General features: G+C 38.1%; 2 protein-coding genes and 1 long non-coding RNA gene across 4 annotated transcripts; 2 read left to right on the top strand and 1 right to left on the bottom strand.

The window, feature by feature from the left end:
* The first annotated feature begins 354 nt into the window (after nt 1-354).
* On the top strand, nt 355-1,352 carry LOC112181682. The gene is made up of 2 exons (XM_024320068.2): nt 355-661; nt 848-1,352. Exons 1-2 carry the CDS (start codon nt 454-456, stop codon nt 1,075-1,077), a joined length of 438 nt encoding a protein of 145 aa, XP_024175836.1. The 5' UTR covers nt 355-453; the 3' UTR covers nt 1,078-1,352.
* A 793-nt stretch (nt 1,353-2,145) lies between these two features.
* On the bottom strand, nt 2,146-4,337 carry LOC121050982. The gene is made up of 3 exons (XR_005804627.1): nt 4,204-4,337; nt 3,691-3,772; nt 2,146-2,510 (listed from the first exon to the last, which is right to left on the bottom strand). It is a non-coding gene; the product is annotated as an uncharacterized LOC121050982 (long non-coding RNA).
* Nucleotides 4,338-10,124: 5,787 nt separating this feature from the next.
* On the top strand, nt 10,125-16,349 carry LOC112192903 (putative RING-type E3 ubiquitin transferase C3H69). 2 transcript variants are annotated; one of them, XM_024332830.2, is made up of 8 exons: nt 10,125-10,465; nt 11,104-11,191; nt 11,297-12,093; nt 12,434-12,503; nt 15,073-15,161; nt 15,239-15,298; nt 15,474-15,558; nt 15,995-16,349. In XM_024332830.2, the coding sequence occupies exons 1-6, from the start codon at nt 10,455-10,457 to the stop codon at nt 15,273-15,275; spliced, it is 1,092 nt and encodes a 363-aa protein (XP_024188598.1). In that variant the 5' UTR covers nt 10,125-10,454; the 3' UTR covers nt 15,276-15,298; nt 15,474-15,558; nt 15,995-16,349. The 2 variants fall into 2 exon arrangements, with proteins under 2 accessions (XP_024188598.1, XP_024188591.1); XM_024332823.2 differs by lacking the exons at nt 15,073-15,161; nt 15,239-15,298; nt 15,474-15,558; nt 15,995-16,349 and adding an exon at nt 14,145-14,707.
* Nucleotides 16,350-25,644: the final 9,295 nt, after the last annotated feature.

Here is a 25,644-nt window from a genome sequence, read left to right as displayed (position 1 = left end):
CTTTGGTAATTTTCTCATTAACAGAACAATTAAAAAAATGGCATGAAAATGGCCGCATGGGCTTGGACCTTGCCCAAGGTTCAGCTACAGTACCGCAAGGGAATTGGCAAAAAACAGGCCTGCTATTGGTAATAAATGGGATGAGATTGTAGCTATTAGTAATTTGTTATAAAAAGTATAGAGGTCAAGTGAGTAAATTTGGAGGTTCCAATAGAAAAACTCTTTTGACTTTCATGGTTTAGATTGTTTTAGAGATTCTTCGCTGTAATTTTCTTTCCTTATAAAAAAAAAATTTGATTTGGGAAAAAAAAAAAATCTAAATGGTCTTGACCTTCTTTAATGAACTCCCCACGACCCCACCTTTGCAAACCACCCCAAAATATCTCTCTCCCTACCACACAGCAGCAGCGGCAATCTCGAGGATCGAGCGGCTCGTATGACGGGCTGACGGCTATGGCTATGGCTTTGGCTATTTCTCCAACCTTTGGTTGCAGGCCATCAAACGGTTCAAAGATCGTCAAATCGTGCTCCAACATTAGTAGTGATAGCAAAACTTACACATCCCAAATCGGAACGGAGAAGCGATGCTTGAGGTGCAACAACCTCTACACAGACGAGGATAACTCCCCTACTGCTTGCTCCTTCCATGGCCACAGTACTGGTATATTACATATCACAACAATTCCTCTTTTCCCACGAGTTCAGATCATGTTAGAAATGTTTTTGGCTTTTTGCTAGGCTCAATTTTTTTTCTTCCTTAAAATCGAGATAGAGATTAGACGAGATTAGATTGTTCCAAGTGAATGAATGGATAAATGTGCTTCCTTGGATTGATTTGTTTATGTAGGAGAGAAGGGACTATTTGCATTGGCTCCACCACACCAAGGAATTGATGGAGAGTGGAGTGACAGGTCTGGAGTAATTGTGTATAGATGGAATGAGAAGAACAAGAGACCAAACACTGGAAGTGGGAATTGGAAGAAAAGATGGAGCTGTTGTCAAGAGTATGATCAGGATGCCACACCCTGTCAAAGAGGATGGCATGTTTCCTATGATGATGGCTTCACTCTATATTAGCAATCTAGCAGTGGCCTTAAATTAATGACATCATCCACCCTTTTCACTGAGCAATATGATATAGAGTATGTCCATGGTGCCTTTGTCGTGTAAGATTATATATATATATATATATATATATATATATATATAAATATATAGTATATCCTTTCAAATTTCGACAATCGGAGTCACCCCGCTCTAATACCAGCTATACCTAAGACTGTATGAACTTTGAATGTATTCCACATTGTAAATGACAAATTGAGAGCTTTTTATGCCAAGTTATTTTGGGTCTGCCTGTTCTGTTTCAACACAACTTTTCCTGCAAATTCAAAAGAAGTTGGGATTTTTCGACAAGGAGCTAATGCAGTAGCTCCCCTCTATTCACCCTTTATTTCGTAAAAACTCGGTATCCTTAAACTGCACATCGAGCTACGAACTAAACGCCATTTGCAGATCTGAAAACTACAAATTTACTTAATCCTTTCCATGTCCAAAAGATAAACTTTTCGAACATGTTACTGGACTAGCGCATGAGTATTTAAAGGTGCTTGGTTGAATGTTTTTCGTACAGGCCTAAGGCTCGGGCTTCTATTCAAAACTCATCATTGACTAACTAAAACTTCGTACAAATAGAGGTCCACCTGATATATATTTCCCTGAATCCCTGATGATTCACCAGAGATTAACCACTCATCCACCTATTACTAAAACTCATCATTGACTAACTAAAATTTTGTACAAACAGAGGTATATATCCCTGAATCCCTGATGATTCACCAGTGATCACTCATCCACCTACTACTAACATAAAGCCTGAAACGTGCTCTTCAAACTTCTTTTCCCTAATTCTACTAGAGCTAGAACTCTGGCTTCTAAATTCATGAAAGCTCTGGGAAATGAAATTGAAAGAATGAGCAACAAAAATGCATACTTTATATCTATATATTATATATTTCAAATGCACACAATGGAACCCAATTGTTATTCAAGTATCAATAATCCCTCCATATCAAAACACATGATGATATCATAATATGTCACGCCTCTAATTTCAAACACAAATAATAATACAATTTCAATCAACCCATAAACTCCAGGCTTGATGGTTCAGACATCAAACTAAACAGCTAAGACAGTTTTTTTTTTTTTAAACAAGGGCAACCAACGATGTTCTGAACCCTCAATGTAAATACAGACTCGTTCTTTAGAGTCACATATTACATCACACAAAGTTTACAAAATTACAAATTAAATTGCGTCAACAAAATAATAAGTAACTACTCCTTAGAGCTTACTACATAGCGGAAGTCTTAACAACAGTAATGCCACAAAATTAGCTTCCTACCCAATCAGCTGCTACAAGGTCTCAGCTTCAGCCACAATTTCCCTGACCTGTAGGATTAACTCATACTCCATCGAATAGTGCACCGGGTTGCCACACAACAAACCTGGTAAGCTTATGAAGCTTGTATGAGTAAACTCAAAACCACAAAGTAGAAACACATTCTTAAGTCACCTCAACCTAATCAACGATAAGCATAACTCACAACCACAACCATCCGTTCCATATCATGCTTACGTAAATCAACTCATGACTAAAATTAAATGCTCAGATTCTCAACCTAGCATCCAATTACACAAATTTCAGTCAAACAAAACCTCATCGAGAAATGTTTGACAATCATTTAAACACACAACGGCAAATCACAAAATCACACTCCTTTCTTTCCCACTGGAAGCCTTTGTCATCAACGTGACATCAAATGTGAAAATCAATGAAACCGCCTTCCTATCCTCCTCACAGGGAATAATCCTCACCACTATAGCCCTTCAAAACACTTAAAACCACAACAGTAAAACCAAGAAGAAAGCAAGGTAATCACAAATCAAACAAAAGTAAAACAATTCATAGTAACCCATGCTATAGTTTTTGTTCAGGAGGTTACATTAAAACAAAAAATTCAAGTCATAGTAATCATCACAACCCTATGCTCTGACATCTGTAGGTAGCTCCGACCATCACAGCTAGCAATCCTCTCGATCATTGTTAACTTAATAACAATTCAACTCCTCTATAGAGCAGTCATCATACATATTTCACTGGTCATCACACAGATAGCAATCATCCTACTGATCATCACATAGATTTCACTAGTCATCACATAGATATTCTCACATGCTTTACACAACAATCATTACAAAGATCATTACACTGATGTCATCGATTCATTACACAGATATTCATACACAAGCTTTACATGACAATCATCAAACTGATTTCACCTCTCATTACACAGATATTCTCACACAAGCTTTACCATATCGTAAATCACCAAATTAAGATTGTCACATTAGACCCATGGTATCTCAACAAATGAAATTTTACAATCACTACTCAATACACAATTTCACCATTCTCAAACAATAATGAACCCCTTTCAAAATATTGTTTGCATCACAACGAAACCACCAATACATATATATTTCACGTAAATATATATATATATATATATATTTACGTAATCATCCACTCAGGAATGTCACTAACACCAACTATAATCACAGTTAACTAATAACTTCAAGACAATGGTAACTATGCTCATAACGAATATTATGAGATTTACTCACCTCTGAATTCCACTGCGTCTTCACATGCTAACCAAGATAGGCACAATTGTCCCAATCCGCTCAACACAACTCTGTCAAGTACCTAATCACATACGGTCTCCACTTAGTACACGAATCATAAGCGATTAAAGTTCAAAAACCCTGATTGAACTAAAACCCTGAAAGTAACGCCAATCGAGGCGGAACTTCATCCGAGACCACCCAAAGTCTCCAAAATACTTCTACGATCGATACGTCAAATCTATAAGTTGATTGCACAGTCGGATCCTCACGGATAAAAAAAGGTAAAAACTCTAACAAAATCATACGATCTCAAAAAATTACGTATTATATATCAAAATGCTCATATCGACGAGTAGATGATAAATAAAACAAAAATATGTCCTTGACATGGCCGAAAATCGCAGCCAAATGTTACCACAGGCGTTGGCACACCGCCATCGGCCAAACTCAACACCACAACAATCCAACCGTCCAAAATGTCAAGAATACCAAGTAGAGCAATTTTAATACCTGGGGTTCAAGCCAACTCGGCCTACATCGCCGCCACAAGCTTAAACACACTGTTCACCGTGAGTTGACTTTGCTCCAGTGTGAATCGTCCAAAACCACCACCAAGGGTCGATGGAGGAAGCTCCTACGAGAAGAACATGACTAGTTTGAAGCCCTGCCATCGCTGGAGTTGGGATTTCCGGTTGGTTCCGATTTATCCTAGCTTCGCCGCTTCTATATGCCGTCGTGGACGAGAATTAGAGCAAGCTGCCACCACAGGGAAGAAGGCAAGGCTAGTCTGAATCAATTTGGGCAAGCGTTGTCACCGGAAAAGTAGAGTCAGGTTTCCGGATACGGGTCACATCAGCAGGAAAAGAGAGAGAGAATGGGTTTCTAGAATTTCCTGGAAATCTGACCAAAAAGGAAACTTTCGAAAATTGTGAAGATATTTCCGGAAACTTCCTATTTATACCCTAAATTTCTGAAAATGGAAATAACTTCCGCTGACCATAACTTTCTCGTACGAACTCCGATTTACGCGTTCCACATGTCCACGAATTCGTATCGACGCGCTCTATGACTTTCGTGAAGGAAGTTTTAGGAGAAAATCAATGGATAATAAAGTCAACCTTCGCGCCCCTTAAAATGACACTTCCTGAATAATTATTCGTCCGAAAATAATTCCACTTCATTCTCGAACCACGTACTCGTACCAACAACTACTGAATTAATTCCTAACAATCCTCGGAAAATAATAACAAATTTCTGGAGTATCACATAATATAGGCAAAACTAATCAAAAGGATCCAATAGTTTTGAAAGACTAATGAACATGCTTCAACATATCATTGTCGAGGTTCCACTCGGGGGTAGGCGCATTGACAAAATGAGCATAAAGCTTGTTGTTAGCACAAGTCATTGAAATCAAACTATGTGCTGCAACCTCATTGATCTCATACACATAGTAAACCTGTCCCTTCTCGTCTTTCTTCTCCTCCAACGTAACGACATCAACACTAGCTATCAAGTCCTGCAAGTTCATGTCTGACAGAGCTAGATTGTTCAGCACCACGTCCTTCGTAGCTAGCTGCCAAAACCCACCGAGGTAAGACAGGTACTCTTTCTCCGTCTTCTTCTTCGGATTGTAGAATTCACTGTCAGTTCCATTTGTACCTGTTTCAATGTTACACTTCGTTTATATTTACATATTGATAACATAACATAGTCAGTCTACTTGCCTTTTTCGACTTTTGATACTAAACGCTCTTTCCAACTGTCTGAGACGTCATAGACATACTCGGCCGAAGTCTTCTTGTGGGAGTTGCCACTGTATCCGCCATAGTTAGCAGCGCTGGCGGTGGTGCCGTAGTAAATTTGGTAAGTTGGGGAGTCTGCTAATTAGGGTGGAGTGGTAGTTAGGATGGCGGCAGTTGCAGCGGTGGTGGTTAAGGTAGTTAGGAGTGGCTTGGAGGGTGGAATGGGGAGGTGGGTTCTGGACAGTGGTGGAGTTTGAGGTGGTTTGGGAGATGGGATGGTGGTGTTTGGGGTGTTGGTGTTGGTGATGGAGAACATGGTAGCCATTGTGGGGATTGTGGGATTGGATGCAGAGGTGTGGCTCGTTCTTTTCTTTGTTTATCCTAATTTAAGATTTTCCTTATCTGATGTGGAAGTTAATTGGTGATATATTATATATATTTATATATTTTTTTTTATTGCGTCAATGATTAAAATTATAATAGTAGTCACATCTCACCTAACATTGTAAATCAAATTAAAACTTTGTATTGATAAAATGGTTTGCCTTTATTGAAATTTAGAAGGATTACATAGTACAAGTTCAGCTGCAATTGTAGCTAACAAAAAATGAAGTGGTGAAAAGTAGAAGCAGTCTTAATGAAAGACCTAGCCTGAATTGCTAACACATGAGCAACCTTATTGGCATTTCTCCTAGTATGAACTATTTCTATAGCTGATCGTGTAGCTAGCATCTCAACTAAATCATCGTAAATACGCCCCAACAATGAGACATTTGATCATACAGGTCTTGTCAATTGGTGCTGCACTAAGATGGAGTCTGTCTCCATAATAACAAATTGTCAAGCATGTTCCAGCACGTACGTGAGAGCTGCCTTGCAAGCAAGAGTCTCCGTATGTTATGGAGATAGTAGATCGCTTAAAGGGGTGCCTCCTCCTGCAATCATAATACCGTTTGAGTCTTGTATTACAAAATTTATTCCACACCTCTTCGTGTTGTGATCAAATGAGCCATAAACATTGACTTTAAGAATACCAATCAGAGCGTGTATCCACTTCTCCTCCCTTATACCCTGAGGTGCAGGAGTAATCAATTTACAGTTGTGAAAACAATAATCATAAAGTCTAGAAACTGACCTGAATAAAACATCACAAGCTAGAGTACTTTTATGCTCCCATTCCTTGTTGTTCCTCTCCTTCCAGATACCCCACAGTAAATACATCAACTCTCATGACTCTTGTTTTGAAAGTTTCAAATACCAAGCTTCGATGTCGGTTTCGGCCAAGTTGCAACAATTGGCTTCTTAGGTTTGGAGTTTGAATCATTTTCTGGCTACACCTTCATGTTTTATGTTCTCGTTCCCTAACATTTCTGCACAAGATTTGGTTGCTCAATTGAATCGTTTTAGGGTTCCAGCAATGCCTAAGGTTGTGTTTCCTCCTACTCATCATGTTGTTGTGGAGACTATGGCGGTATCAAGGGCGAAGCGTTCTACCTCAATGGCTCTGGTAACCTATAACAAGAGTTCCAAGTCTGTGGTGCCTCGCTCCGCCTAAGATAGTTTTCATTTTTGTGGACTTTGAATAAGCACTGGAGCTCCCTCAACAGGTTGGGATGTTGATTGTGTCTTCGCCAAAGAAAAGGAAGGTGAGACGACCTTGGGGCTTGGAACAAGCCGAAGATGGAGGTTATTAATCCTCGAAAGTTGGAGTTTACGTCAACAATGGTGGGTCCTAAGAATGCAAGGGAGAGAAGGTTTACCTTAATCGATGAGGCAAAATCCGTTATGAAAATGGTTGATGCGAAAGTTGTAGATGATACGACAATAGTTTATAATAGCATTAATCTGGGAAGTCTCTTTTGCGTAGGGCGGTCATGGGTTTCCATGAATAAGTTATGACACACTTTAGTTTTAACTTTTAAACCTTAAGTTGCTTTAGGATGGCCTAACATGACTCGTTATAGACGTAACCCTCACGGATTGAGTGATGGTTAGAGGTGGCAAACGGGCCGGGCCGGGCCCCATTTTAAGCAGGCCTAGTCGTGCTTCGTGCCGTGCTTGGGCCGGCCCATTTATTATCGTGCCGGGCTCGTGCCGGCCCATTTACTTAAACATTAAGCCCGGCCCGGCCCATGGCCCGAGCCCATATCATGTCGGGCCATGTTCGTGCCGGGTCAATAACGGGCCGTGCTCGTGCCTACCCACTATAAAACACGATTTTAAAATCTTAATTTGAACAAATAAAAATTAATTTTATTTAACTATTTAGAAAATTAAAATAAATTAAGTTCTACAACGTTTTTCTTAATCTTAGCTTTTTAAAATTAGATTTCTAATAATTTTTTATATTCCACTATAAGAAAGAAAGGAAAAAAAAAACTCAAAATATATTGTTTTTAGTATATTATTGTGAGATTAATCTTTATTAATATAATGAAGATTTAGTATCTATTATTCTTTCCTTCATTCTATAGTTGTATTATTATGAGATTAGTCTTTATTAATAAACATATATTTAATATTTAGGAAAAATACTTATGTCAAAACAATGATATAATGTTTTGTTTCATTATTTTGACAATATAAAAGAAAACATTGGTGGAATTGTCATGAGATTTTAAATAAAAATGTCTCATATTCAAATCTCATCATTGTAGTTTTTTAATAATTTTTTTTTTAAAAATGAAATTTTGTGTTTGTAACGGGCCGGCCCACAATATGTCGTGCTCGGGCCGTGCCGGGCCCATTACGGGCTCGGGCCGGGGCGGGCCAATGGGCCAATATTCTTAGGCCCAGCCCGACCCGTTATTCTAACGTGCTCGGGTCGTGTCGGGCCACTAACGGGCTTGGGCCGTGCCGGGCCCGTGCCGTGCTCGTGCTTAGCGGCCCGTTTGCCACCTCTAGTCATGGTATATTATTGCATACTTTCATTTTTTAATTTGACACCTCCTCTTTAAACAAAAAAAGAACTTGTTGTAAAAAAAAAAAATACAACTAAGCATAAGATTTGATGACACAGATAATTAAAGCTGTTTTTTTTTTGTTTTTGAAATGAATAATAAAAGCTGTCTTGGACCAAAAGAAAAATAATGGGCAAAATACTGTTTAGTCCCTATAGTTATAGGGTCTCAACGTTTCAATCCCTGACGTTTTAATTTCACCTAAAAACTCCCTAAACTCTTAAATTTCACCCAATTGGTCATTGCCGTCAACTTTCTGTCAAAAACTCCGTCATCTTGCTGACGTGACACTCCTTCTACAATAAAATGACTATTTTACCCTCACTGACCATTTTTTTTTTGGTTCTTTTTTTACTCTCTTTTCTTTTCTTTTTACTCTCTTTTCTCTTTTTTTTTTTTTAAACTCTCTTTTCTCTATATTTTTAAATTTGTTCTCTCTTTTTTTAAACTCTTTTTTTATTTTTTTTTAACTCATTTTTCTCAATTTTTTAATTTGTTTTTTTTTTTATATTATATTTCTTTCTCTTTTCCTTTTTACCTCTTCTTCCTCTTCCACCTCTCTCCTCTTCGGTAGACCTGTCAATGGACCGGATTTGGATCGGATCGACCCAAATCCAAATCATTTTACTTTTTAAAAAAATTCGATCCAAACCCGCTTGGTTAACCCGGTGGATCATTGATAGCTCGATCTAAATCCGTATCCTCCGGATTAACGGATACCTGATCCGCTAATCCGACCCGTTTATTAATTTCAAATGTTTTAAAAATTTTATAGTAATATTAAATTTATATCATCATACCTCATAAGATATTAATAAAATATTAAAACAACTGCAAAAAAGGGTGATTGGGAGGGTGGTGGTGCTTGCTGGCATGACGGAGATGATGGATGGATGGTGGAATGGCCAGCACTTGCTCGGAGCGGCGGGCATGCCAACGGTGGTGGGCCGACAAGGTTTTGGCTTGCGAGATGGTGGCGGGAAGATCACAATAGTCTGCACTCTTAGCTTGGGTTTGCAGTGAAGACGAGGATGGAGACGAGAGAGGGGAAGAAGAAGAGGTTAAAAGAAAAGAGAGTAGGTAAAAAAAAAAAAAGAGTTAAAAAAAAAAAAAGAAAAAGAAAAAAGAGAGGTAAAAAAAAAGTGAAAAGAGAGTTAAGAGAGAGAGAGAGAGAGAGAGAGAGAGAGAGAGAGAGGAGAGTTAAAAAAAAGAGAGTAGGCAATAAAAAAAAAAAGAGAGTAAAAAAAAAGAACAAATTAAAAAATTGAGAAAAAAGAGTTAAAAAAAAGAAAGAAAAGAGAACAAATTAAAAAAAATAGAGAAAAGAGAGTTAAAAAAAAAAAAAAGAGAAAAGAGAGTAAAAAAAAAAGAACAAAAAAAAAAGAGAATTGTTTTTTGGTCAGTGAGGGTAAAATAATCATTTTACTGTAGAAGGAGTGTCACGTCAGTAAAATGACAGAGTTTTTGATTGAAAGTTGACGGCAAGGACCAATTGGGTGAAATTTAAGAGTTTAGAGAGTTTTTAGGTGAAATTGAAACGTCAAGGATTTGAAGCTGTAGAATAAACAGCATTTTGTCCTATAATTACAGAGACTAAACAGCATTTTGCCCATAATATAATTAAAGCTGTAGAATGTGGGTGCATCCCACTAATGTAGAGCCGCACTCCGCCACAATCTCAACATACACCTTACAACCCACCGTTTTGTCCGCGTCTCGTTTCATCTTCTGTCCATAGGGGCATTTCCGTGATTCTAACCAAAACGGATGGCGGTTTCGTCTCCTACAGCGACCGCCAAAAAAACCCTAGATACTCCCAATTTCGAGACTTTTCATTCCCCTTGGCTTTTCCTTTTCGGTTTTCTTCGGATTCAATGAGTTATTAGGGTTTCACGCGCCCCCTGAGGCCTCTTTATTCCTCGCTCCGTCTCTTCCTTTCTCATTCCCCTGAGCCAAGACAGCTTAGGGGTTCCCAATTTTTTTTTTTTTTTTTGTTTTTTTTTTCTCTTGTTTTCTCCGAAATAGCGGTGCTATATCTCTCGGTTTCTTGATCGCCATGGCCAAAAGGTAAATTTTTCTCTCGCAATTCATCTTTGATCGTATAAGGATTTGAATTTCTAACGCTTTGATGTCCGATTTTGAATGTGGAAGCTCGATTTTTTTGTTTGTTTAGATTGATTCCCCCTGTAAAATGGAGGAGAATGATGGACAGCAAATTAGAATTGAAATGTTATTAGGGACCTTAAATTTGATTAATTTCTGCATCAATATCGTCTAAATTTCCCCGCAAGATTTGTGTTTCTATATTTACTGGTTTTTTGAATTTGTTGTGGGCAGTTTTTCATCTTTGAAATGGTTGCATAAATCCATTATGTGCAAAACAACCGAGAGTTGAGAGTTAATTTGATTTTGAATTTTAGATAGAGGAAAGATAATGAGAGATTGCAAAATTCCGTTGGTTCATTTTCGACCTATGCGGCTATCATTTGTATTTGGATTGCATTTTGTGATATTTTTATCTGTCGAAAAGGCGGACTATTTGAACCACTATGAATTATTGGCTAGTCCTTTGTTAATGGGCACTGAAGTTCCTTTACTGACAGTAAGCGTATTACAAACGGCTTCCTCTGTTCAGTTTGGTTGGTCTTTGGCTCTTTGCTGAAGGCTGTTTTAACACTTTTGCATGTAATTTCTGATATCTACAGGGTTCTTTGCAAGTTCTTTGCCCATGGAGCCTGTTTAAAAGGGGAGCACTGCGAGTTTTCACATGATTGGAAGGATCCATCAAATAATGTAAACAACTTATTGGACTATTTTTTTCTTCCCAAATGTCCATAAAATAAGGATTTGACAGTTTTTTTGGTATCTTATACATTTTCTTCCTTTTTATTACAACAGATATGTACCTTTTATCAGAAAGGAGCTTGTGCCTTTGGTAGTCGATGCAGATATGAACATGTTAAAGGTTCTCGGGCTCAGTCATCTGGTTCGTCTTCATCAGCAAATTCTCATCAATCTCTGGCTTTTGATTCTGCTCTTGCTCATCCCTCAAGAACTGCATCAAGTGGAGTTGCTTTAGTCCCGGGCACTCTTTCTGAGCTCTCTGCATTTAGTAGTCCTTTCTTACCTCCCCCTAAACCTGCATGGAGTGATTCTCTGGATGATGGTGATTTTGATCACAATGAGGATGATGATGTGGGGGAGACTAGAAGTGCTAGACCAGCCGATCGTGCTATCTGTTCGTTTGCTGCAGCTGGAAATTGTCCTCGTGGAGAAAATTGTCCTCATATTCATGGAGATATTTGCCCCAGTTGTGGAAAACATTGTTTGCATCCTTACAGACCTGTGGAAAGAGAGGAGCATATGAGGACGTGCGAGGAAAAGCACAAGCAACTTGAGGCATTAAAGCGTAGTCAAGAAATAGAATGCAGTGTTTGCCTGGAACGTGTTCTTTCAAAGCCTACAGTTGCTGAACGAAAGTTTGGGATACTCTCAGAATGTGATCACCCTTTTTGCATATCTTGTATTCGAAACTGGCGCAGTAGCTCCCCAACTTCTGGTATGGATGTGAATAGTGCGTTGAGAGCTTGCCCAATATGTCGGAAGCTGTCATACTTTGTGATTCCAAGTGTCATATGGTATAACACAAAAGAAGAGAAAGAGGAAATTGTTGACAGCTACAAGGCTCGCCTCAGGTAAAATTTTCTATCTAGTTGTCTTTATGCTATTTTTCCTGAAACTGGGATTTGGATAGCGGTGACCAACTTTTATCTTTGATACAGTTCACTATTTTGTTTAGAAGAGAAGTATTATAGTTTATTCTTCTAATAAAAAAATATTACTGAGCTTTTAGGATAGGAATCGGCCGTGTTTTAAATTAATTTAATATGAAATTGGAAAAGCGTTGAGAGTGGAAAATTTTTGGTGTCTTATTCTCTCTATCTAGCTGTCACTTTTATTTGTTTATTTCCATCTGGTTCTGCAATTCTAATCTTACAGGTCACTTGATGGTTCTGCAATTCTTTAATCTTGCAGTTCGATTGATTGCAAGCACTTTGATTTTGGAAATGGGAACTGCCCATTTGGGACAAGCTGTTTTTATAAGGTAATTTTTTGTTGCTTCTGGAAATATGCTACTGCCATTGTCATTCATATTTGTTTGTTTTCTGTTGCATTGAGAGCCAGTTTCTGTGTCATGACTCATGATGAGATTGACAAGTATGTGATGGTCTGTACACTTGCTGATGTGGTTAATCTTTTCCATTAGCTATGCATTTACTTTATTTTTTTTATTTCATATAATGTTTGCTGGCTAAAAATCTTTTTGTTTTTGTATTTTTTTTGGCTTTCAAATTGTTGGCTTGCATATAGGGCTTCATTGAGTTTCTTATATTTCAAAACTTGTTTCTACTTTTATCTCCTCAATCAATGGTTTGATTGATCACAAGTGGATTGCCTTGTTTGTGGTTGGGTCGGGTGGCATTAATTATTTTTTTGCTGAATGTTTTGGCATTGATCACAAGTATATAACATACTTTGTTTTATGTTTACGCTGAATGTTTTGGCTCTGTTTACTTATGCTCTATTCGGATCAGGAAAACCTACATATACTTTGTTTGTAGTCTACAGTTAATTAGTACACAACTGATCAGATTTGTTTAGTCTTTCATAAATTCATTTTGATTATAGAACATACCTATTTTACATTTATGCTGAATGCTATGGTTGTCTAGGGTTATGTGCTCTGTTCTATTTATACTCAAGTTGGAGCAGGAAAAACTATATTTATTTACTATTTACTACATAGACTGATTGGATTGGTCTTTTCCAGCATGTCTCTGTAGACCTTAAAGGTTTCGTCTCTTGCTCTTTCTTTCTTGTTGGTACTGTAGGAAACATAAAAAATCTATGTATAAGTTGTGGTTGAATACATTTTTGAAATGTATCCTTAAGCCTCACACGGACCTGTAGTGCTGCCTGCCATTATAACAAAGAGTGTCAGATAGTCTACCCTAGTACAACACATTATTCTTTTGTGCCGACTCTTTAATCATTTAAAGGACCCTGGCGACAGGTTCGTCATTATTTTAGTTAACTTTCTTTTTGGGCTGTGTCTTGATACTTGCCCGGTCTTAAGTTGGATAATTTCCATCTCTCTGGAGCTGGGTTCAACATGTCTCTCTTGTGAATATGGTCACATCAGAACTTGGAGGGTTTGGAACTTTTAATTTACAACTATCTTATTTCTCTTTTGACTGCAAATGATTTTGTTGTCTCAATTCTGTTGGTTGTTTGACTTCCTTTTTCAAAAGGTCTAGTTTACGTACTGGCTTTACATTTTTATTTTAAGGAAGAGGTGTTTAATCCTTAAGATAGCCAACATGGTAAGGTCTGTAGAATAGAATAGTCACCATTCTGGCCTGTAGCTAGTTATAATTGAGGAAGCTAAGGCCTGCGATATACCGAAGTGAATGTTAGTTGGATATTTATTTGAGATGGTGAAAATAATTCCTTTTTTTTTATAATGCTACGTTGGGGAAGTCGACTCTCTCTCTCTCTACCTGTTCCTGAGTTGGTTGATCATTGGAACTATAGTCTGCAGTGCCTTCTGAGTTTCATTTGGTTATATTATAGGAGCACATCAGACTAGCTTCTGAATGCTGGCCATAGAATCATGTACCTTTTGTTTATCGTTTTACTTTCATCTCGGAGAGGACACCTTTAATGGATATTTGTTGTGTTCCAGCATACGGTCAAGCCGGGCTCCTATGTATGGAAATTTCACAGGCCACCTCCAAGAAGGCCACCTCCGCGCCGATCTGATACAGTGCGAATGGATGCCCTTTATGAGATGTTCGAGCACTTGGAAGAATTGGAGGATTATACTCCTGGTGATTTGGATATCCCTTTGGAAGTGCAGTTATTATTGATGCAGCTCGGTCTTTATCCAAGCGATTCGAGTGATGATGAACTGAATTATTAGCCCTTCTCTACTAGAACCCGCGAGTTGTATCTTCTTTAATTCCTTTTGGGCTTTTGGAGTTGTTGCGATTTTCTGATTGTAGTTTGTATCTTTGCAACTCCTATTTGTGAATAAAATGTAGATTTCTGCTGGGCTTTGGGGTTGTGTTATCTAAATCTCCAGTATTGTGATGGAATTTTTATGTTAAGTATCCTGGAGAACATTTGTTTTTTGGTTGAATCCTTATTGCAGAGAGCTTGAAAAGTTCATATGTAAAACTTGAATCCACATCCTATGTAATCAAAATTAAATGGAGAAAAGAACTGTTGTATGATTTCCAATCACCATGTTGTCGTGTCTATGAAAATGGATTGTCAAATGTACATAGCCTTAACAAAAGGAGAGAAAGTCCTATGTTGCACATCCATCTTTTCTTGTATTTCTTGTTTGGCCTTTGTATCAGGTTTCCGTAGATGTTGAATTTATGACATTCTTTTCTTGTATAGTTATGTATTCCAACTGTTTTGAGGTATCTCCGTCTCAGAGTTTGATTTGGGTGTTTTATTTATTGAGCTCTGTTTGACTGGTGCTTCTATTATACATGAAAAATTGTTATCCTTGTGTCTCGTTGTGCAGTACTTCTGTGCTGGTTGTTAACACACAAACTTGTTGCTATAATTGCGTATTGAATGTGAATGTTATCTGATTGCAGCATGCATACCGGGATGGACGTCTAGAGGAAGTTGTGCTGCGTCACCTGGGAAATGAAGATGGTCAGACGGTGATAGCTGCAAATATTAGGTTTTACTCTGTACCCTTAAATCATATTTTTTTTCATTATGTACCTTCTTTTTCGTACTAAATTTTTGCAATTTCAGGCTGTCAGACTTTCTTAGTGATTTGCGCATTAGGTGAATAAAGTCGTCTGATATTCGAATGTAAGTTTCTAACTGGTTTGATTTATGGTTCTCGAATGTAACAGTGCATATAGGGCAGACCTCTAGTCTGAAGGTTTTTATTGTCGAATAACAGAAATATTGGCAAATTTATTCTGAAGGCTTCTGCTGTAATGAATTATGTTGCAAAATGGAATAATTCTGCCTATGAATGCAGGAGTGTTGTGTGTAGCAAGAAGATATGTGCAGCTTTGATGCTGGTTTTCAATTGCTGCTAGTGGAGTACACCAGATATCTATAAGGTGTGGTTCCAACATAGGATTCTTTTTTCATATACTAAATGTCTGCAATGTTGTCTTTTCCCTTAATTATCCAATTTCTTTTGTTTTTGTCCACATTAACTCACACGTCATTGGTTCCTCCTTTTGGTTTTTACATGGAATGGCCTGCTAAGTACATGAACAGCTCTTGTTAGGTTCTTATTGTTTAAGTACTTACAATGATAACCTTTTGGCCTGATTAGGATAGGATACAGCTTTCATCCGTTATCTAGTTGAGGTCACTGGATAGAATCTTTTTACAATTTGTCATTCAGTTGTAAATTTAGAAAAAGTTAAAGGGACCAATATTTTGGCCTTTTAACTGTACTTCTTGTGGCAAGCTGTCTGTGTTTTTTTTTCATTATAACAATTATAACATATATTTGTTTATTTAAAGACATATTGTTGCTTGACACAGAATATCTTGCTGGAGAATGAGACCGGGTTTGCGGGAGAAGACATGACGTGCTTGGTTGATATTTGACAACATAATTCAAAGAATAATAGTAATAATGGAAATCCAGATTAAAAAAAAAAATAGTAATTATGGAAAGGATGAGTTATGTTGAGGATTTGACAATTATATACATGCATGTGTGGCTTCAATATTCTACAGGTTGGGTATAGACAATGATTTTGAATAAAGGATGGGATATGGATAGCATGAGAATACCATACTTGTTGAGAACTGTATATAAAGGCATACCGGCTTTGACGATTTTTCATCTTCGTTGACGGTTATTTTTGAAAATGAAACCATGCTCTTATATTGAGGATGCTCGTGTTGTAGTTGGTCCTCTTGTAATAATCCTGGCATCTATCTTTAGATATTTAGAACTAAACGAGTGAGCAAAACTATGAGATTGTGAGTTTGCGACGCAAGATATAAGCATGATGGTTAATTTTGGCTGTCTAGAATTGTATGTTGATTGGAATTTTCCTATGGGATAGCTAAAACTTTTTCTCTTATATCACTCTCTGCAGAGGTGTCACTTTGTCTTCAACAATTTTTTTCTTTTTAAATTTTCAAGGAATTGAGTGCTTCCTATTGATGTAGAAGAAAATCAAATTGTACTAACAAATCTCGAAGCCGCGGTCTTTGTGCCCATTCTTCTCTTAAGCCACTGTTGTCTTTTTATTATTTTTTCATATAAAAAAGAAAAAATAAAAAATAAAAAATGAAAACATGTTTTCCTCACTCTCGATCATTTTTTAATTGATGATCGTCCCTAGCATCATTTATAAAAAGTTTCTGAACGTCTCTTTTGTAGTGATTATGTCACATTGGTCGATACATCAGAGTGAGTTTTGAGTGACACTAATATGAAATTTAAGAATTTGTATTATATTGAACAATTCATAGACAGTCGATGAATCACTTATAACTTGCTCTATGTGGCACTTTTTTGTCTGTTTGTTTTTATAGTAATTATGTCACATCAGTTAATACATAGTCAGCTCTAAGTGATACATTAACATGGAAATTTAATGATTTGTGTTATATCTATTGAATATATATATATATATATATATATATATATATCTATATCTATCTATTGAATAATTGAATGGCACTTGATTTGTGTTATGACAAATCTGTGTGGCACTTTCTGATTGTCTGTTTTTTATAGTGCTTATGCCACACTAGTTAAGTTCTAAGTGATATACCAAAATGAAAATGTAAAGATTTGTGTTGTATCTACGGACCATTGAATAATGTTAAATAAGTCACATAGAGCATCTCCAATAGGTTCTCTATAATTTCTCTATTATAGGGAAACAAAAATTAAAATCTTCAAAAAAGTTTCTGCTCCAACTCTAACAGATTGTCTATTTTATAGATTCCATAATTCTTCCCTAAAATTTTACAGATTGCTGTAAATATAGGGAATTTTGTTTTCTCCTTCATCACTATCTCTATTTTAGGGATAATTATAAGGAATCTGTTAGAGCAAAACAGTCAAAATTTTCCCCAAAATGAAGAAAAATCAAGATATGGGGAACCTGTTGGAGTTGTTCTTATAACCCACTTTGTGGCAATTTATGTTATTATTATTTTTTTTGAACAAACCCAAATAAGGTGACAATCATTCATTGAAAGCCAGAAATGGCCATTACATATCCTCCCTCTACCATCAAGGGGTAGATAAAGAGTTTGTGGTAGTAGCACAGTGATACATAGATTAGGTCTAATCATTTGACGGTTCCATATTCCGAAAGGAAACCTATAGACTATTAACTACTACAAAGTAAATAGGCCGAGTAAACTAGACTCAATGACGCACAAAATGCCTAGTTTCCCAATACAAGGAATTATTATAATTTAGACAAAACTAAAAAACATAGAAATTGGGCCTAAGTCAAAAACCTAGCCCAAAAATATTTCAGTCTAGAGCAACTCCAAGAGAAGGCCCAAGCCCATTAGGTCTGGCTTGACCTAGACCCAGCTTCCACCTCCACCAGATGATGAACCAACGCTATAGTTGCAGTGCAATGCTGCCGACCCACGCCGCCATGGCTGCTCCACCATGATCTTTGCCTCCACGCACCAAGACGCCATGACCAACACCCATGAACAAAGCCGCCACAACCCGCATCGCCCCAGCACCGAACTAGCACTTCCGATCCTTGTCCCCCCGCATCGCTGTCGACCCAGGAGCAGCAAACAAGGATCCTCGATCTTGCATGCATGGCATCTCATCTCGGAGATTTCCACTCGAAATCTGAAGCCAAACTAGCCTGCAAGAACTCCGAGCAACACCTTCCAGATGCCCCAGAATGCTAGTATCAATCCTCATCCGACAGAAGACCGTAGCGTAGGCGAGAGCCTATCCCAGAGCCACCACCGGACGAGGGCGATCCGTCAGTTGGGAACTTGCCGCCGGCCTAGGGTTTCAGAGAGAAATTTAGAGAATTCCTATATTTTTTTGACAAGTAAAGCATACGATTTGATTCAACCTAGAATTCATATAACTGACTGTTTATTTTGGTCCCTCTTCATTGACTAAATAACTTAAGTATATGGCAATTTATGTTAATTTGTCTGTCTTTTAAAGCGAGTTATAGATGATACCAGTGGCGGAACTACATGGAAGGCTGTCTGGGCTGCAGCCTAGACAGAATTTTTGTCCAAAAACTCTGAAGTATATGTATATTTTCCTTCAATCCATACTAGCCCCTAAAAAAAAAAATTATATGCAGCTACTCGACTAACTCGAGCCCTCGTGTCCTCGGGTCCTCGTCTCCTTGACTGCAGTGCAGCACCAGTTGGAGACGAGCTCGATGATCTGGTCATCTTTGATCTATGGACTCCCCGATGACTACCTTGACCTTCTGCTAAACAAGCAGAAACTAGCGAGAAAGAAGATAAACGGCAAAGACCAAAACACCGAGCTACTTACTCCGGTTGATTCTGAGGATTAACTGCACCGTTAAGATCCATATCCTATCAATCTGTCTATGATTTCTCCTTCTCTTTTCCGATACCCGCTGTTTGTTTGTTCAAATATGACACTTTGCCCTCGTTATATAGGAAATATAAACCTCTAGTTGCTAAAATGAGAGTAAAACAAGTTTGCAGAGTATTATTCTGCAGAGTACTACTATTAACGTACGTGTCTAGCTTAGCTTAGGATGGTTCCAACTTTCAAGTCATGCTGTTGATGTCAAGTTTCCTTTACTCTGCACTTTTATTTTTTAAGTCTGCAATAGTGTACTTCTAATTAGCCTAGACGACTTTTGTATCCTAGATCTGCCACTGGGTGATACCTATTTTAAAAATATTAAAAAAAAATTCTGCCATTGAACAATTAGCAAGAACTGAATCACAGAGTGGGGCGGATTACTTATCAATTCCTAACAATGGTATTTAAGAAAGTGGCAAGTACTGTTGCAGCAGAAATTTGAAGAAATTTGTAAAGACTTATTTTGTGTTGTATCTTCGAAATTTTCCGTCTGGGTTTGGAACTGCTGTTGTTAGTCTGTAACTCTGTATGAATGAAATTTATATTTATATTTCTGGCAAAGAATAATCAAATAAAATTTCAATCCATGTAATGGTTTACCCAATAAAATTCAATACACTCTGTATTCGTATCACATGAATAAAGAATAAAGAAGAAAAATACATACATATAAATCCCTGATCAGAAGAAAAAATTAATAGTAAGTAAGAAATGGATGGATGGATGAGAGAAAGCCTAGTGCTTGAAGAGAGCGAGCACAGACAAGAACAGTGGGAGGCAGATGATCATAGCTCCAGAGGCCATCGCAGAATGAGCGGCGGCTCCATGGTCGAGAGCAGGCGCTGGAGCTGGTGCTGCAGCAGCATCGAAATCTTGAGCAGTAGACGAAGCCGCGAAGAGAGCCACCACAAAGAAAGCAAAGACCAAGGCCTTGACAGCAGCAACACTCAAATGACCAGCCATTGTAAGAAATGTAGTTGCTGAGTGAACAAAGGATGATCGAGCTCAGAGAATATTAGACCCTGAGAATCGAGGTGAAGAAGATAGGTTGAAGCTTGGGGAAGACTAGCATGGGAAATGAGCAATATATAGTGAGAAGGGGAGGGAGTGTGGGTCCAGACTCCAGAGAGAACATGGAGGGCAGCTGGATTTATGGGGTGGCCACGTTGTGGTGTGGGAACACAAAAAGCTGGAGAAGCAACGGCTATATTTTCTGTAAAGACAACGAAAAAGTTAACGGCTACATTTGCTTTACTTTGTTTGGGAGGTGGAGAAAGTGAAGCATCTAGCTGTTGGTTGAGCTGCGTCGACGACAAGTAAGACCATTGTTTGGTGGGGAAGGTCGGTGGAGGTGGACTGGTCTGAGGTAGGACTAGAATAGCTTTTGGGCTTCTCTGTTCAGAAATATGGGCTCCAATTACAAATTATATGCATATCATGACACCAAAAACTATTTGTTTCCCTTCGCATTCAATTTTAATCGGTAAGGACTTGACAGAACTCCGATCGTTTTGAACCCACAAGAACCCCTCACTTCTATTATTTTGTGCTGGACAAGGACAAGCCCGCGCGCCTATAAATCCGTAAAGTAATGGGGGCATGCCGTGTTATTCCACAGAACCCGTTCTTAATCTGTTAAAAGAAGGTATTTCAGGAATACAAACCTATCTCAAAGTCGTATTTTCCTGTAATTTTCAAAGCTGTCTTAGCCTGATACGACCGAAGTTTGATCACTTTGGAATTGACGCGAAGCCGTTCTCGATGAAACAAGAGAATGATTGAAGAAGAAGAAGAGCAAGATAATTGGCATGATTGTCCTCAGAACATTCTTCCGACGAGGATTTCTTTGATCTCGAGATCTTACAGTTTTTTTCTGCCCAAGGCCATAATAAATCTGTTAACAAAATTTCAGTTGGAGATGACTTTGACATCTAATTTAATTTTGGAATATGCTTGAAACCCCAAAATGTTACATAAAAAATCTATACCAAATGCCACATCATTATATTATTCCTAATAATTTTCAGTATGTCTTTCTATTTTATTCATTTTCATTTTAAATAAAAATCACCAATTAAAATAGAAGTTTTTATTTTGATATCTTCTTTTTGATGTACAATATCAAAAGAGGTAAATTCATATGTTCATAAAGTACAGACACTTTAATGCGTGACAAAGTTCACATCTTTAAAATTCTATAAGATTCCAAAATTCATTTGTTGTAAAAAAATAAAGTACAGACACTTGTATGCTTTTCAAACCAAATAGTTCATCTCAAAAATAAATTCATAATGGTTTTCACCTCAACGAGTTTTTTGTCATCTTGTCAATTAGATTGCATGACTTGTTTCAATTTAGTTTAATTTTTGAATTAAATACTGCTTACTCCCTATACTTATAGGGTATCGTCGTTTCAGTCACTGACCTTCGAATTTCACCTAAAAAGCCCATGAACTCCCAATTTCCTCCAAATTGGTCCCTACTGTCAAGCATCCGTCAAAGATTCCGTTATCTTGCTGACGTGGCGGTGGTTTCCCCCCTAAAAATTCTATTATACCCTTTCACTTACTCTTTTTTTTTTTAAATTAATTTTTTTTTCTTTCTGTTTTTTCTTTTTACCTCTTCTTCTTCTTCTAGGTTCTCTCTCCTCTGTTCATCTCCATCATCTTCTTCCAAATATAAACCTAGCTCTCTCTCTCTCTATCTTTTTCTCCCCAGCGGTCTTGGATGGCGAGACGAGGGGGAATTGGGCGGTGAGAGTGGTGGCGACATTAGCCCAGTCGTTTCGATCCAGATACATAATCTGCTTCAGCATTAAATTGAGGAAGAATTGAGAATCTCTAGCAATGAATAACAAGATTATCACAGCAAAACAGTATCAGGCAAAAAACAAAGATGTTCAAACTCATGTTCCTATAATATTCATCAACACATAGCCCATGAAAATTGAGGCACAATATACAGTGCAACATTCACATAACTAACCATCAATTCAACCTCCACACTAGCACTGCCCAAAACCAAAAATTCATCATGTAAAGGAATCCAATTCAACCAACAAATATAGCAACAATACCTTTCATATTGGGGGCTGCTACTAGCTCCAGACCCAGTTGACAAATCATCGAAACCCGCCGGCACACCCCTGCTAGAGCTTTTCGACGACGCCGGCTTAGCCTTGCCAAACCCACCGAGAAGGTCATCAAACCCACTACTACCACTTGCCCGCAGCGGTGGCGACGTCACTGTCGAGGAGAAAATATGGTTTGCCGCGGAGCTCTTCAGCCACACAACGCCGGGCTAGAATCGGCGACCTTGGAGGAGGAATCAATGGGCCCACCACCATCGTACATGGAATCCAAGTTCAAAGCTTCAAAATTGATGGAGAACCTGGTCGAGCCTCCGAAGATCTTCTCAAAGTCTTGGGCATTCAAGACTTCGAAGATCCGGTCGTGATCGTCTGAGAAGGACCCGTCGAAGGAATTGGAGGTGCGAGTTGATCTGGACGGTCCAGTCGAGCAGGAAGACGACGACAACCGAGTCGCCGGCGAGTTCGCGGCCGAGTTGGCAGACAAGTTGGAGGAGAGGGACGGTTGGGTAAGTGGGGTGGTGGGAGCGGAGGGGATTCCACTCGACGTCGAGGGCAATGATGGCGGAGTGAGTCAAGGACGTGGTTAGGTTAGTGAACTCGAGAGAATTGGTGGAGGAGACGAAGTGGGTTTTCAGGGGCATTGGGTCTTGCAGATCCATGGAAGAAGGAGAGGTCAAAAGGAAAAAGAAAAAAAGTGAAAGATAAAAAAAAACAAATTAAAAGAAAAAAAGTAATTGAGGGTAAAATAGACATTTCAGCATAAAATGGATGCCATGTTAGTAATTTAACAATCAATTTGGACGGAGCTTGACTGCAGGGACCAATTGGGAGGAAATTGAGAGTTCAGAGACTTTTTAGGTGAAATTCGAAGGTCAGGGACTGAAACGATGAAACCCTATGGCCATGTTTGTTTCCCAGAATCTAGGCATTGGGAAAGGAAAGTGTTTCCTTTCTTGCGTTTGGGACAGCCAAGGAAGGGAAATTGGTTCCCAAAGGAAAGGAAAAAGTGGAGGAAATTGGTTCCTCTCCCCCCTCCCCCCTCAGGATTCACTCTCCCAATGGAAAGGAAAATGATTCCTTTCCTTTCCACCAACCAAACAGGGCCTATAAGTATAGGGAGTAAACAGTAATTAACTCTTAATTTTTCAAAGTTGGGTATCTATAATCCTCCATGTCTATCTTTCTCTATATCTTTGTGCTAAATTTGTAGAGTGATAGATTGCTTTATTTGTGATGACGTCTTCTTTTCAAATAATGAAGTTATTTTAGTTTTTTACATTTTTAGGTTAATTTGAAAATGAGAATGATTAAATATGCCGGAAATTATTCGATTGAAGGTGATGATTTGACATATGCCACATAGGATGCCACATCATTTGATAGTACGTTTTTGGTGTGTGTGTGTATATATATATATATATTATTTTTTTTTTATAAAGAAAAGAAAAACTACAAAACAAAATACCTAGCACAGCCCCCTCCCAGTAGATCCAAATGGAGTGCTGTGGACACAGATAGCGGGAGACAATAAAACCAAACAAAAGTACTACTAGCAACATGGACCTAAATAAGAAATATTGTGATCCGCAACAAAGTTTTCTTCCCGATAGATTTGTTTGAAAAGGATTGTAGAAAATTGCACCACCATGCTTTTAATATTTGCTACAAGAGGCTGATGCAATCAATAAGGATCTTAGAATCCCCTTCAACCTGCAAGTTAGAGTCATTATTGTTTGAACCCAAAATTAACATTTTTTCCCGACAAGGGGGACTCGAAGAAAACCGGGCCAATATCCGTGGCCCAAGCAGTATATTTCCGACAAGTTCGAAATATATTGTTTAGAGGCTAAATAAAGCTTACTTAGAGACCAAACAATCTTGAAGCAAATATGAATATTCCTTGATCTACTATTAATTATCAAATATTTGATAATTAAGGATAGTTGGTTTGCTTACCAAGATGGAGCAGGAGGCAAGGATGTGGCTGTGAAAGCAGGGGCTCTTATTGATTAAGGAATAAAAGGGATGTATATATACATGCAGTTAAAGATACGTGCGTATGAGTCCTCGCGAAGATATATAATCAAGGACTCGAGCACGGACGAGTTGGTTTGCTCGCGAATATCAAGTTGGCCATATATATATATACTTCCCAATTAAAGAGTGGTGAGACAATTAAAGAAGGGATCATGGCCAAGAACCATGCATGCAAGGAATCAGGGGGGTCCCGTATATATTGCAATTAAGCCACAATGGACGTAGGGGAGATAATAAGGTAATCATCCTTGATTACAATTTAACAAGGAATATATATATATATATATATATATATATATATATATATATATATATATATATATATATATGATTGCTCAGTAGTGGGCCAATTAAGGAAGGACGTACTCACGTACTCCTTTGCATGGTGGACATCCTTCGCTGCCAATAATAAGCAAACAATCATAGTTGCCCATGCAATTAAGGGTTCATGGACGTGAGCAGTTTGAAATCCTCGCGAAGATATATTAATATATATGGAAGACGTGCATGCCTAGAAGTTGTTTTCCAAAAGGTAATTAACCTTGTCTAGAAGATTTCTATGACAGAGTTAATCTCTTATTGCCTACGATATAATATCAAAACTATTAAGTGTTTTGATTTGATTCAAAGGTCAATAGTTGTAGCCTAAAATATAGTATTTCATTCCTATTAGGAAGGAGAATATAGAGAGCAGCCTATATATAGAGGATAAAGACGAACAACAAAACACAACTCTTCAATCAAGTAATCATACAGATTATCAAAGCCTCTCCGGAGCAAACCTACCAGCAACCTAGTTGCAACCCAGCGAAGCAAGGGTAACGCCCTTGCAACCCAGCCAAGCTAAAGATACGCTTTAGCAAACCCGTGCTTTCTCCAAACTTCCCAGTGATTGCTCTGCTCAACCTACAAAGTTGAGTATCGATTTGGTGACGGGAAGAGATCACAACCAAATCCCTTACTCGTAAGGCAAGAAGTCCTTTTCCGGAAGGCAAAGAAAATAACCTTGTGACGAGGTTGGTGCTCTCCTCGTCCACATCGTTTGATTAAGAAGTCAGGTCAAGAGATTCTCCGACGACTGCACCCCACGGTGCTGGCACGCCTACGCACATGCTTAAAAGAGACAGTTTGCACCCATACTGGTTTTTAGAGCCAAACAATTATAATGAAGAGCAACTTTTATACCATCATGCAAAGCAGTAGTCTCAACCACAATAACACTTGTAGAACCAATATTCTTAGAGGCAGCAGAACCATCACTATTCTTGATCACATACCCATTGGAAGCAACACTATATCTCAAAAAAGTGAAAAACCATCAAAGTTCAGCTTAACAAAATCGGGTTGAAATCACCTGTCCCTAAATCCCCTGTCACTTGGCTAAAATTTCGACATCTGGCCATTTCCTCACACCACTTTAACACCGTTAAGTTATATTATTTTCAGGAAAAAAAAAATTGACCTTCTTCTTTCTCT

This window comes from Rosa chinensis, chromosome 1 (assembly GCF_002994745.2).
Source record: "Rosa chinensis cultivar Old Blush chromosome 1, RchiOBHm-V2, whole genome shotgun sequence".
In the NCBI taxonomy this organism is placed as follows: domain Eukaryota; kingdom Viridiplantae; phylum Streptophyta; class Magnoliopsida; order Rosales; family Rosaceae; genus Rosa; species Rosa chinensis.
The sequence above is the reverse complement of the archived record's forward strand: the minus strand, read 5'-3'. Positions and strand labels throughout refer to the sequence as shown.

Bases quoted from the DNA above. Each gene is read 5' to 3' on its own strand.
- LOC112181682 (XM_024320068.2), top strand. From the start codon at position 454: ATGGCTATGGCTTTGGCTATTTCTCCAACCTTTGGTTGCAGGCCATCA. The intron at 662-847 runs GTATATTACATA...TTGTTTATGTAG, and splicing joins CTTCCATGGCCACAGTACTG to GAGAGAAGGGACTATTTGCA.
- LOC112192903 (XM_024332823.2), top strand. The intron at 11,192-11,296 runs GTAAACAACTTA...TTATTACAACAG, and splicing joins GGAAGGATCCATCAAATAAT to ATATGTACCTTTTATCAGAA. The intron at 12,504-14,144 runs GTAATTTTTTGT...GTTGTGTTCCAG, and splicing joins GGACAAGCTGTTTTTATAAG to CATACGGTCAAGCCGGGCTC.